The sequence below is a fragment of the Onychostoma macrolepis genome, chromosome 21, assembly GCF_012432095.1.
Source record: "Onychostoma macrolepis isolate SWU-2019 chromosome 21, ASM1243209v1, whole genome shotgun sequence".
NCBI lineage: Eukaryota > Metazoa > Chordata > Actinopteri > Cypriniformes > Cyprinidae > Onychostoma > Onychostoma macrolepis.
This window is the reverse complement of record NC_081175.1, coordinates 28,777,242-28,790,716: the sequence shown is the minus strand read 5'-3', so window position 1 is coordinate 28,790,716 and position 13,475 is coordinate 28,777,242. Positions and strand designations below refer to the sequence as shown.

Here is a 13,475-nt window from a genome sequence, read left to right as displayed (position 1 = left end):
TCTCTTTTCCTCTCTTTGCAAGCTGCGGTCGCTGCTCCGTCTTCTGGTTCAGGAGTGTCTCACTCTCCCTCAGTCAATGAAGGTATTCTCTCTCTGAATAAAGGCCTCTCTCTCTCTCTCTCTCTCTCTCTTTTCTTTAGCCGCGCTCTCTCGCCCGCTCTCTCTCCCGTTCATCTTGTTGGCCTGGCGCTCAGTGCCTGTGTGTGTTTATTGTGTTTGTGCGATTCGTTCTGTCTCTAGGTTCAGTTCACTTACACTCTTCTGCTGTACTTTGTGCTTGTAGTCCTTGTCTGTCTGTTTTTCTGTCTGTCTGTCTGTGTGTAAATGTCTTGGACTGCATGCTTATTTTACATATCTATATCTATACACACACATTTCTCCTCAGGTTTTAATAAACGCTTTTGTGAACAAAAAACAAATCATTAGTGCGGTCTTATACAGTATATAGGCATAGTACACATATAAAAAATGTATCTTAGAAAAATGTATCATGTTAAGTATTTATTTTGTACCATGTTTTGTTTGTTTTAAAATGATATAAATTAATTGATATTATTAATGTCTCTTAAATTTTTTGTAAAACATTTTAGAAAAAAACAAAAATATTTTGACATGCAAAATTTTAATATAAAATTCATTACAGATGAAAATGTTTACATTTTTGAAAACGCATTAATGGAAATTTGTCATTTCCAAACATGTTCACTGTAAATTATTGAAGTTATAATTTTCCACAAACTGTTTATATTATATATTTTGTATTAATACTTCAGTGTTTCTGCTTTGCAGTATTTGAAATTCAGTCTATATTATGAATCGCGTGTTTCTGTGAATTACATGAGTTTGTATAAACTGATGGACTGATGTATTTCTCTTAAAGGTAAGTTTGTTGTTTCATAAAGAAATGTAACCAGTTTCTTTGAAGCTGAATCAGTTTTCTCCTCTGAAAGTGTTCACGTGCATTACTGACTTTTGCAAGCTCATCATTTTCCAAAAGCTCTTCCATATATTCCTGATATATGTGATCCTCTGTTGGATGTGGCTCATGTTCCGTCATGAATCGGCAGCATTGCTGGTGTTCCTCTGGTGTTTGTGAGCGGTTTGTTGGTTTTCCAGGTTCCTGTGAGGATGTGGTTCTGCAGTGGTGTTGTGAACGGTGGTGATGTCTGTCTGTCTGACCCTGCGCGCTTGTGTGTGTGTGTTTCTGTAGGCTGGAGTCAGCTGGCCGCCATGCATTGTGTCATGCTTCCTGATCTTCTGGGTTTGGATAAGTTCAGGCCTCCTCTGCTGGAGATGTTGGCTCGCAGATGGCAGGACCGCTGCCTGGAGGTATTCAACTTATTGATATATCAATAAATATATGCTTCCATTTAATTATATAAATCCTTTTTTGAGACTTCATTTTTGCTCAACGACATTGAACTGAAGTTGGCAGAGTTTGACTAGTCGAGACTAGCTAGTTGATCGTAATCTCTCTGTAAAGTAATGTTTGGTCACATAATTTGACATGCAAGAGATTATATAATATATATATATTTGCACAGAATTGCTCTTGCACAAACATCACAATTCAAAACACAATTAAACCAAAATCAAAAACTTTGATTAACTGTAGCATTTAAGTACTGTCTTGCCCAAAAATTTCTTTATTTTTAACATCATTTAAATAGAATATCATAACAAAGCTACCGAGTGAAATGATTACTGGAAAATTGCTAGTAATCACAAGGAAAGGACTAGAAAAGCTACACTTAAACTACTGAAATTGTAGTTGGTTGAAGTTTGTAGCAGTGTTATATTAGTATGAAGATAGTATTATATACCCATTATATATATAATGTGTGTTTTATATTTTGAGTTTTTATTTTAGTTAAAGTGTTAGTAATTTCATGTTTTTTTTTTAACAAAATAAAAATATGAATGTTGCTTTGACAGCTAGCTTAAATAAAATAAGTTATTTTTAAACATTTTATTTCAAGTAATGAAAATGTTGTATGGTTGGCTTATTTTTATTTATTATTTGTTTTTACATTTTAAATGTAGAATTTAAATTATTATTTTTAAAATGTTACAATATTTAATTATATTTTTACATGTATATTTTTATTCTCATTTGTAATATTAAAATTAATATAATATTAAAATTACTATTAATATGAATGATATTACAGTTTGTTTGGTTTTTAATTTCAGTTAACGACTATTTTTAAGTAACAAAAATGCTTTTTGTGGTTCTAGTTTTGTGTAAAATTCTATTATTACCCTGGATTGTAGTTTTAGTTTGTCACTGTCCAACACAACTGATATTGTGTGTCTTTAATTATTATTTTTACATAATCATGTAACTTAATCACTTTTAAAATATTAAAAGTAAATGTTTTATTTAGAATTTAGCAGAAGTCTTTTGTTTTGTGAGAAGTGCTTTTCTTACTGCACCAAGTTGTGTGTGTCTGTGTCTGTGTCTCTGTCTGTCTGTCTGTCTCTCTGTCTGTCTGTCTCTCTGTGTGTGTCTGTCTCTCTGTGTGTGTCTGTCTCTCTGTGTGTGTCTGTCTGTGTCTGTGTCTGTGTCTGTGTCTGTGTCTGTGTCTGTGTCTGTGTCGTGTCCGAGAGTGTGTCTGTATAATTACAAGGGTATGACAGGTATTACAAGGAGAAGGTGACTTTTCAGGACATTACCCCATGTCCCCACTTTTCAAAACGCTTATAAATCAGTTTTATTGAAAATCTGAAATAGCAGAAAGTCTCCTGTAAGGGGTAGGTTTAGGTGTAGGGTTGGTGTAGGGCAATACCACATACAGTTTGTACAGTATAAAAACCATTACGCCTATGGGATGTCCCCACTTTTCACAAAAACAAATGCGTGTGTGTCTGTGTCTCTCTGTGTGTGTGTGTGTGTGTGTGTGTGTGTGTGTGAGAGTGAGAGAGAGAGAGAGAGAGAGTGAGAGTGTGACTGCAGAGGTGTTGTACGCCACACTGAGAGAGAAATGAAGAAAGACAGAGAGAGAAAGAAAAGAAAGAGACGCTCTGTTAAGCATCCTTAATCCTTTTTCTCCGAGGGTCGCTCTCTGTCTCTCTCGCATTGGCTTTCATTCGTATCTGGCAGCTCGAGCACCTGCTGACCCGCGGGACAAAGACACACTCCGTCTCTCAATGGCTGCTCCGGCTGCTGTCAGGCGTGAGCTTTATTTGCGGCTTCATCTCAGCGGTCTGTGGTGTGCAGAGCGCTGCGGTGTCGGTGTGTAAACCTGTGTGTGTGTGTGTGTGTGCTGCAGGTTCGAGAGGCGGCCCAGGCGCTGCTGTTGGCTGAGCTGCGGCGGATCGGTCAGTCGGGCCGGAAGGACACCATTGACATGTGGGCACCATATCTGCCGCAGTATGTGGACGCGGTCAGCTCTCGTAAGTGTCACACGCTTCTGCCCCTCAAGTGTTCAAATAATGAAAACATTTCACACACAATATATATTTAAAGCATCCATACAAATAATCCACACTATGGCAGAGATAATAAAATGTAATTTAATAAAGTATATATACAGTAGGGATGCAACGATTATAGATTTTGTTGGTACGATTATAGTCTGAGGAATAATCACGGTTATACGATTATTATGCATGTATTCATTCACAACATAAAATCACATAAACACTCTTTAGATATTAAAGTGTTATTGATTGCTGCCTTTTGAAACAGAAATAACACAATAACCAATAATACAGCACACAAAAAAGTACATCTCTCCTATTGGAATTAAAAAACGTGACCTCTGCTCTGTAAACATCCATGTCAGTATTTCCCTTTTGAAAATAACGAATGGAAATAGATCACAAATGTATTTGGTGTTTTCATTTTGTATATTCTTTCTACATTTCTTTTGGACCTGAGGTACCATTTCATCTCTGAAGCAGCAGAATTTTAGAGCTAACGAACTTCGCGTCAGGTGGTCCTTGCCTTCACGTCGTGCATTAAAATCGTTTATTGCACAGTGAGAACAGGTTGGCGAGCTGTGTATTATCCCTTATGTATTCACTCTTTAGCAATTTTTACGGCACTATTTAAATGACGCCCTGGTCATTCTTGGTGTACCCGAAATGGTCCCACACTATCGACTTCAGTCATTTCTCTGGTGGAAATAAAGGATCGCTGTTTGGTTCCTCTGTCATAGTTAATCTAGTATCCTCCATGTCTCTGATAAACACGGCATTTTAAGATGGTACACCGCTAGTGTAACTTTGTTTTTGTTTTGCGCAAGTTTCAACAGTTCCATTCCGTGCAACAGAAACACTCGGTGTAGCGGAGCCTTTACGATTAATTAACCGTGACGTTTTAAAGCGCGGTTATTCGTAAAACCGGTTAATCGCTGCATCCCTAATATACAGTATATATAAAAAAAGACCTTTAACACTAGCTTGCTCTGTTCTTTTTCTATTTTCTTTTTATTTATTATATAATTAAAAAAAATAACCTTGCTATTTGTACTGCGTTAAGCTGACTGAGACTTATTATAGCACTTGCATATCGTTGCTCTTTTGTTGATTTTAATTGCTACTGTTGTCCTCATTTGTAAGTCGCTTTGGATAAAAGCGTCTGCTAAATGACAAAATGTTAGGTATATATATATATATAATTTGTCTATTTTAATAAATAAAAATGTATATATAAATAATTGTGTGTGTGTGTGTGTATATATATATATATATATATATATATATATATATATATATATATATATATATATATATATATATATATATATATGTAATATATTATTGATTTTTCTATTTTAATAAATTAAGTAATTAAATATCTACACACATACACACATTTATTTATTTAATTATTTAAACACATCTATTACATCTATTTATTTAATTAATTAATTAATTAATTAAATACATACACACATTTATTTATTTATTTATTTATTCAATTATTTAAACACATACACACACACATATATACACAGTGCCCTCCATAAATATTGGGACAGTAAAGACAAAATTGCTCTGTTTGCTGTGTAGTCCAGAAGATGAATTTGAGACAAAACTACAGAATGTCACATTTTATTATTGAGTGATTCAACACATAGATGTTTTGCCAGCTAAGAAGATCAGCACTTTTAGAGTTTCATCCCACTATCTGAGCACAAGTAATGGGACAGATGCCTCACAGGTCTTTCTGAGTGATCAGCTGTGTCCTGCTGCATTAATTCTTCAGATATTAAAAGCAGGGAATGCAGTTATATCCATTGCTTCTGCATTCTGAGTCTTGCATTTGATGATGACACACACAAACCAGGATGAAGAAGAGGGAGCTGACTCTGAGAGAAAAGCAAGCAATCTGGGTGCTAAAAGAAAAGAGGAAGTCAGTTAGAGCTAAAGCAAAAACAAAGGGCACGGAGAAATCAAGAGTTTGGAGACCACCGGCGACACCAGCAACCAACAATGACCTGATCGGCTGAGAAAACAACAGCAGTTGATGACAGACAAATCATAAAAAATTAACCCTAAAATACATGTCTGTAAAATCACCAACAACCTCCAGAAAGCTGGAGTGATGCTCTGAGACTTTGACACAGAATAACAGAGGCTACAGCAAGATGCAAACCTCTGACCAGCACCAAAAATAGAGAGGCAAGATCAGAGCTTGCAAAAAAGCACAAAGCCAGAAGAGTTGAGATGAGATGAGACAAAGATGAACCTTTATCTAAGTGATGGGAAAGCAAGAATGTGGAGAAAAAGGGAACTGCAGATGATCCTAAGCATACAGCCTCATCTGTAAAGCGCGGTGGAGGTGGTGTCATGGCACGGGCATGCATGGCTGTCTCTGAATCAGACCCTTTCAACTTTAATGATGACTTAATATATGATTACAGCAGCAGAATGAATGCAGAAGTGTACAGAAACATCTTGGCTACCAATCTTCAAGATTCATCAGAAAGCACTTCATATTGCATCAGAACAATGACCCAAAACACCCTGCCGGGTCAGTCCAGGACTTTATCAGGACAAAGAAGAGGAGACTAAAGGCAGAAACTCCCCAAAACAAGCAACAGCTGGAATCGGCTGCATTAAAGGCTGGGAAAAGCATTTCAAAGCTTGAGAGCAAGAGTCTGGTGATGTTTATGGGTCGCAGACTCACTGCTGTGATTACATGCAACTAAATCATAGCTTTTCATCTTTTACATCTGCCTTAGGTTCATCTGTCCCAACACTCATGCTCACATCAGATAGTGGGGTGAACTCTAAAAGTGCTGTCCTTTTTATTTGGTAAAACATGTATGTGTCGAAACAGCTAATAATAAAATGTGACATTCTGTAGTTTTGTCTCATACTCCTCTTTTAATCATATTCTCCACAGCAAGCAGAGCAATTTTGTCTTTACTGTTCCAATACTTATGGAGGCCACTGTATATATTTACATTTAGTCATTTAGCAGACTCTTTTATCCAAAGCAACTTACAAATGAAGCAATCAAAACCAACAAAAGAGCAATGATATGCAAATAATATAACAAGTCTGTTTTAAGTATATATAAATCCATAGATCGATCTATCAGTCTGTTGTAATGAAATTATATATATATATATATATATATATATGGGTACAACGGGCTAAAGGCCCACCTTAAGAAAAAATGTGCTATTACCTGCGCCTAAAATGTATAATTGCAGAAAAAATATATAGGTTTGTATTGAACATTAATGGAGCAACAGATTTTGTGTGAAAATAAATCATTCAAGTTGTTTATTTTGTTTAAAAATCTTATAAATGTATGAGGTGGCACACACGGTATTGATACAAATACTTCAGCTAAAATAATGTTTTTTTTTAAAATAATGTTAATAAAGTTAATACTTATTCAAAACAATCACTTTAGCAAAGTTTGTACTATTTTCTGCTTATTTTGAAAAATAAAAGAATACATTTTTGTTCAAGAAATATACTGTCATTAAAATGTTAATATAAAAATATATTTTAAAATACAGAAACAAAATCATTTTAATAAGTAAAGATTCTGAAAGTATTGAAGGAGATCCAATAATAATTGAATATATGTTTACAGTAGTAACAACAAATGATATTTTATTATGTGATATGATTAATATCATGTTTTTAAATATGATGGTTTCATTCTAAACATGGTGAATATCTCTAATATGGACACCTAACATAATATATGATTTACCATCTGAATCTAACCATGTCATGTCAACAAATGGAAAATTCAGCATCTAGTAATTATCATGTTAATTACTGTGCGACTTTAGCCCCAACAGCAGGGGCGCTTTTTACCCCAAATACCATACTTTTACATGTTCTTTCGTTATTTAAAAACTGTTGCTTTAATTATCTTAAACAAAACTGAAAATCATAAAGAAGACCTTTGTCTCAAAATATATGCATTAATTTTAGCGATTCTCATTTGCTACTTAAATCTGCAAAATTTAAAAAAACATAAAATATTAGATCAAATAAGCACAGAATCAACTTCGCGCTGCTGCGTGCGATCGTGTCAAAGATCAGACAAATGTGCACGTGCATCTTGAAAAGCGGATGTTTTGCTACGCCATGTTTTTTTGCCATCTAGTGGTTTAGATGAAAATAATATCAAAGGTGCCTTTAGCCCCATTGTACTCTCTCTCTCTCTCTCTCTCTCTCTCTCTCTCTATATATATATATATATATATATATATATCGCGGTGGAGGCGATTCTGGACTGAATCATGAATCTTTGAGATTCTCTCCAGGATCTCGTGTTCGGTTACGTTTACCAGCACAAACCTGATAAACCCGGCCGTCTCAGAGTCGACGAGGAGTGTGAAAACACATCATGTGTCTGCGGCTGTTTTCACACTCACTTCGATTGTTTGCTTCGATCCTCCCGCAGGTCTTGTTTGAGTGTTTGTGTTGTATTGATGTCCCTCAAACATTCTGCTTCGGGTTTGTTCTCATCGGTTCAGTCTCAGGTGTGCGCTTTGATCTTTGTTTTTCCTACTTTATGCTTTTTAAGAAAGAGTTGAGCACAGTTTTTCCCCTGTCTTCATGTTTTTCTTATTGAAACGGGATGTTTGGATCGAGTTCTGTTGCTTGCTAGTGATTGACAGGTGGTTTTAGGGGCGGGACGTTCTCATTCTAGAGAGCGTCTGATTGGACAGAAATCTGTTTGGTTCAGGGTGCAGCATCAATATCTGCTGTCTGTCTTCCCAGAAGAGAAATACTATACATTATACATTTGCATATCGGCTTGAAAGACAAATGCATTTTGTCAGCGTTGAGAACAAGACCATTCAGAATTGAATTTTAAATTCCAATTAAAATTCAAGAATTTGAGTTAAATATGAATTAGAAGCAGAATTAAAATTAATTCAGATTTGAAGCAATTCATATTAGTGTGTTTTTTTTTTTTTTTAACTAGAACTCGTCAAGATAAATCTTGTCAAGTCATTTTTGAAAGATTTGAAATTAGAAAGTAAAAACAACCTTGAAGTTTAATGGTTTATAGGCCTTGCAAATAAATTAATACTTTTATTCATAAAGGACACATAACTTGATCAAAAGTGACAGTAAAGACATTTATAATGTCAAAAAATTTCTGTTTCAAATAAATGCTGTTCTTTTGATGGTTTCCACAGAAATATTGGGCAGCACAACTGTTTTTAACATTGATAATTACAGTTAAACAGATATTCACGTAGAAAACAGCTATTTTAAATCATAATAATATTTAACAAATTTTACAGTATTTTTGGTCAAATAAATGCAGCCTTGGTGAGCAGAAGAAACTTTCATTAAAACATAAAATGTATTAATCCAAACATTACTCTAGATGATCTTAAAGCTAACAGACAATCAACTAAAAACATCTGAAAGGTTGGCAGCGTGATTGAGAAATGTATGTATTACAAATCAGCGATTTCAGTTAAGATGTGCTCTTAGAAGACAGCTGACTGTGGAGGCAGTAGACGACTCATTAGGGTTTAGAACAGAGCCAGTGACTCCTACACTGTGTGTGTGTGTGTGTCTCTATGGGCCGTTGATGGGAGGCAAGCAGTGGCCCCTGGGAACGGTTGCCATGGTGACGGTTGCTGGTCAGTGTAATGTTACCGTGGCAGCAGTGACCTCAGAAGGGTACAGGACTGCAGGGGTCAGTGAAAGCGATCCGTCTCTCACACAAACACACACACAGTTATGGAGTGTGTGTAACACTACGGCTGTCTTGTGGCATTTGTCTTTGCTCTTTCCTTGAGATGATCTTTTACAATGAGATGTTCAGAAACATCCATATGTTTATATCAGCGCTGATCAATACATCATCAGCCCTAGTTAGTGCTGTTCACTGTTACTTTTCCTCATAGTTAGTTTGAGGAGTTTGTTCAAATTACTAACACTCGTCCTCGACTCCTCAAATCATGTGTTGTTGTTGAAGAATACTATAACTTATATCATATTTAATGAATTTAATTCTGAATTTGGTAGTAAACTTATGGTTTCCACTTTGCAAATGATAATGAGGAAAAAGTATTATATTAAATGAAAATCTAGTTAATAAATACATTTTGTTTTTAGTTCCTGCATGCAAACCAGAAAATAGAAACAGATAAAATGATGCCGATAAAAACGTACACTAGATTTTACATTTTAATTTGAACAAATTAAATCACAGTGTCTGGCATTTTCTCTTATATCACTGGATATTTTTTGGCAATATTTAGAGATTTTTCTTGGAGATATTTTTGTATGTTTTTGTGCACTTATTAATTGTTGTTGTTTTGTCTTCATTTTCTGGAGATTTATTTTATGCTATTGAAATATTTAATTAAAATATTTAATTAAAAAAATAATAATAATAAAATTTGAGCCAACTTAAAATTTGAAAATTTGAGTTTGCTCAACTTATTTTTGTGGGAGATTCTCACATTTTTGTTGTATAAACTTAAAACGACAAGTTGAGAAAACTCAAAAATCTGCTGAAGCTGGTTGCCTTAATTTTAAGTTTTTTTTTTTTTTTTTACAGTGTATAATTAATTTGATATATAATGACATTAAATGTGAATTGAATTACATTTAGTAATGAATTCATGGTTTTGACTTTGCAATTTATTGGATAATGTAATGGAGGTGAAAGTGTCATATTAAAGGCAAATCTAGTCAGTAATTATATATTTTTTGCATGCAAATCAGAGAATTGAAATCATCTGGTGCAAATAAAAATATATAGTAGATTTTACATCACATTTTGAACACATTAAATCACAATATCTGACATTTTGTCTTAAAACTCTGAAGATCTTTTTGGGAATGTTTTATATATAATATTCCTCATTAAATATAAAGTTCTCATGCTGTCAGTTCCCACAGAAATGAATTTTGATTTATTCCCTGGTCTGTGAGTGAAGCGTTCAGTGGCACATTTTACTCTTCATATTTCTGAATCGTAAGCACAGACACATTTAGATGTGTGCGTCGCGTCAGCAGCAGTGCTGGAACGAGTCTCTGGCTCAACGGGTTTTGATTTGCAGTCAGACTGAAAGGCTTTTAAGTGAATCTGTGCCTCTATTCCAGTTAAAGGTCAGCTATCGCTCTCACAGAAACAACACTGATGCATGCTGGGCATTAGCTGCTCTGGAAATGAATAAATGACCTTTTCCTGTTCACAAAAACATGCGGAATAAACCAGAAAAACCACACACACGCAATGAAAGCCAGACAGCTGCATTCTGGGGGTTTTGTCATGGGTTCAATGTTATATTTAGCACAATTTTTTTTTTTTAAAGAACTGTTTTCAACCTTGATAATCAGAAATGTTTCTTGAGCAGCGATTTAGTATATTAGAATGATTTCTGAAGGATCATGTGACACTGAAAATTCAGCTGCGTATCACAGAAATAAATTACAGTTTAACAGTTATTCACATAGAAAAGAGTTATTTGAAATTGTAATAATATATCACAATTTTGCTGTTTTTACTGTATTTTTTTTTTTCATTTTATTTTCTGGTTTTAATTTGAGTTTCTAGGCTGCAGAAGGGACTAGACTTCATGCTTGAGTGTGTGTGTGTGTGTGTGTGTGTGTGTGTGTGTGTCTGATCCTCTGTTCTGGGCTCTATTCACCCGTCACTTCATTAAGCAGACCTCCATGAACTTCACTTACACACACACACACACACACACACACACACACTAACGCTTGCTCAGGCAGCTGTTGTCTCTTTGATCATCTGAATGAATGAATGACCGCTGTCTTTTTTTCCTCATCTTTTGCGTTCTCTCACCCTCGCTCCATGAACTTTTAGGAGTTAAGATTCAGGAATCTGACATCACAATCATTAATATTTGATTTTATAAAATTAATTTATTTATTTAAGTTTTTGTTTATTTGTTGTTTAACATTTTTTTACTTTTATTTTTATGTATTTTTATGTATTTATTATTTTTTATTGGATATTTTATTTTATTTTAAAATATGTTTTTATTTATTTTTCTTTTGTTTTATTTGTGCTGTTTTTTCTTTTTCTTTTACCTTTTATTTTCTTATTTGTTTTAGATTTTATCTATTATATTTGTTTTATTTTTCTTTGAATTTGTCTTTCAATCTATTTAATTTAATAGGATTTTTTGTACTATTTCCTTTTTTTTTTTTTTTTTTTTTTTTGTAGTAGTTTATTTTATATATGTTGTTCTTTTCCTTTGGTTGTTTATTTGATTTTATGTATTTTGAAAACTTTTTAAAAATTTATTTTATATTTTAACTTTATACTATATATATTTGTTTATTTTCTTTGAATATTTGTTTGAATGTATTTTGAATTGTTTTTACATTTTACTCTTTATTTTATTAATTAATTTATTATTTTATTTTATTTTTATGTTGTAGTTTATTTTATTTATTCCTTCCTTGGCTTGTTCTATCTATTCATTCACATGCCTCCTCTTTCTCTCCCTCACCTTCGCTCCCCTGTTAGGATGTTGAGGGCTGGGATTTACCCTTCCCAGCATCCCCTGGGGTGATGAGCGGTGGGAGGGACGGATGAGCGGGTGATTAAACCAGGCCTCGGGCGGTTCTTCCGTGAGAGAGCGCTCCGGCCCGCGGATGTGCCTCTATAATCCCACACAGCTCGCGCACACACACCCTGAGGCTGAACGCCATCCACACACACACACACTCACGCTAAAAACCCTGCAGACCAGCCGTTTATCTTCAAGGAATATTCGGGGTTATTTACAACTTAAGCTCTATCGACAGCGCCAGTGACGAGCTGTCAGTTACCTTCAGAAGAGTTCGGTCTCTGCCCTCAGACTGTAAAAACACAAAACATTCTTATTCTTAATGCATCGCTGCATTATGCTCAGTCTTAATGCAGTAATTCTTAATGCATGATGCATTATGATCATTTACGAGATGATAAACTAATGCCTGTTACTGGTGTTACTGGCAGTGAATCTGGATTGATGTGTGATGTATTAAGTGTGAATCCTGTATGTGCAAGAACGAATGAGATTTGAGATCAGCAACTAAACTTGCAGTATATTCCTCAGATGAAGCCGTCATATGACCTCATACGGTTTGGAATATAATGCATAGGACCTGTTTTATTTTTGTTTTTTTTTAAGCTGGTCACCGTTCCTTTTCATTATATGACAATATACGCATGTACTATACTTCTTATTATACTTATTATACTTCTTATTAATATTTTAAATGAGTTATTATATTTTCTTTTTGCACTTTAGTTGAAGTTTTATTAATTTTGTTGTGACATCTTGATGTTTTAATTTTTTAAGTGTATGTAATGTTTTAATTTTTCAGTTTTATATTACTTTTTATTTTAATTTTTATTTTTAGTTTTAATTTATTATCAATTATGATTATATTACCATACTTTAATTTTATTACTATATTTTTATTAGTATTAAAAATATTAAACTTTATTATTTGTATTATTATTATTATTATTTTAGTACTTCAACTTGAAAATGAGAAATGTTGCCTTGGCAACTAGCTGAAATAAATAAAATAGGTTTTTATTTGTGTTTTATTTCAATTAACATTTATTTCAACTAATAAAATGTTAACAGTAATAACCCTGGTGTGAAGATTTATTAAAATTTGCTTTGTGCTACATTATTATTTTATTTTATTATGTGCATATTAATACATTTTATTTTTTTAGTTTGCATTCTCTAGTATGCAAATACAATACTCTAATAAGCATAAAAATACGCAGCCCATATATTTATGATAAAATACAACATTTTGAATAGTTGCTTTTTGCATACTTTATTTAAATTTATTTTTATTTTTATTTTTTAGTTACATTTAAAAGCCTAATTCATTTTATCATATGAAATAAATGCTGAACCTTAGAAAGCATTCCAGTACAAGCTTGAGTCATGTATTGTCTCAGAGAAAGAGAAACTGGTCTCTCACTCCATTGTTTTCAGTGTCCTTTTGTTACTGTAATGTTGACATGCTCA

General features: G+C 33.7%; 1 protein-coding gene across 1 annotated transcript in view; it reads left to right on the top strand.

The window, feature by feature from the left end:
• LOC131528732 (WD repeat-containing protein 7) overlaps positions 1-13,475 on the top strand; it is a 124,867-nt gene that overhangs the window by 47,790 nt on the left and 63,602 nt on the right. The window contains 3 exon segments of the mRNA XM_058758059.1: positions 23-82; positions 1,211-1,329; positions 3,273-3,396. Of these exon segments, the coding sequence (XP_058614042.1) occupies positions 23-82; positions 1,211-1,329; positions 3,273-3,396 (303 nt within the window).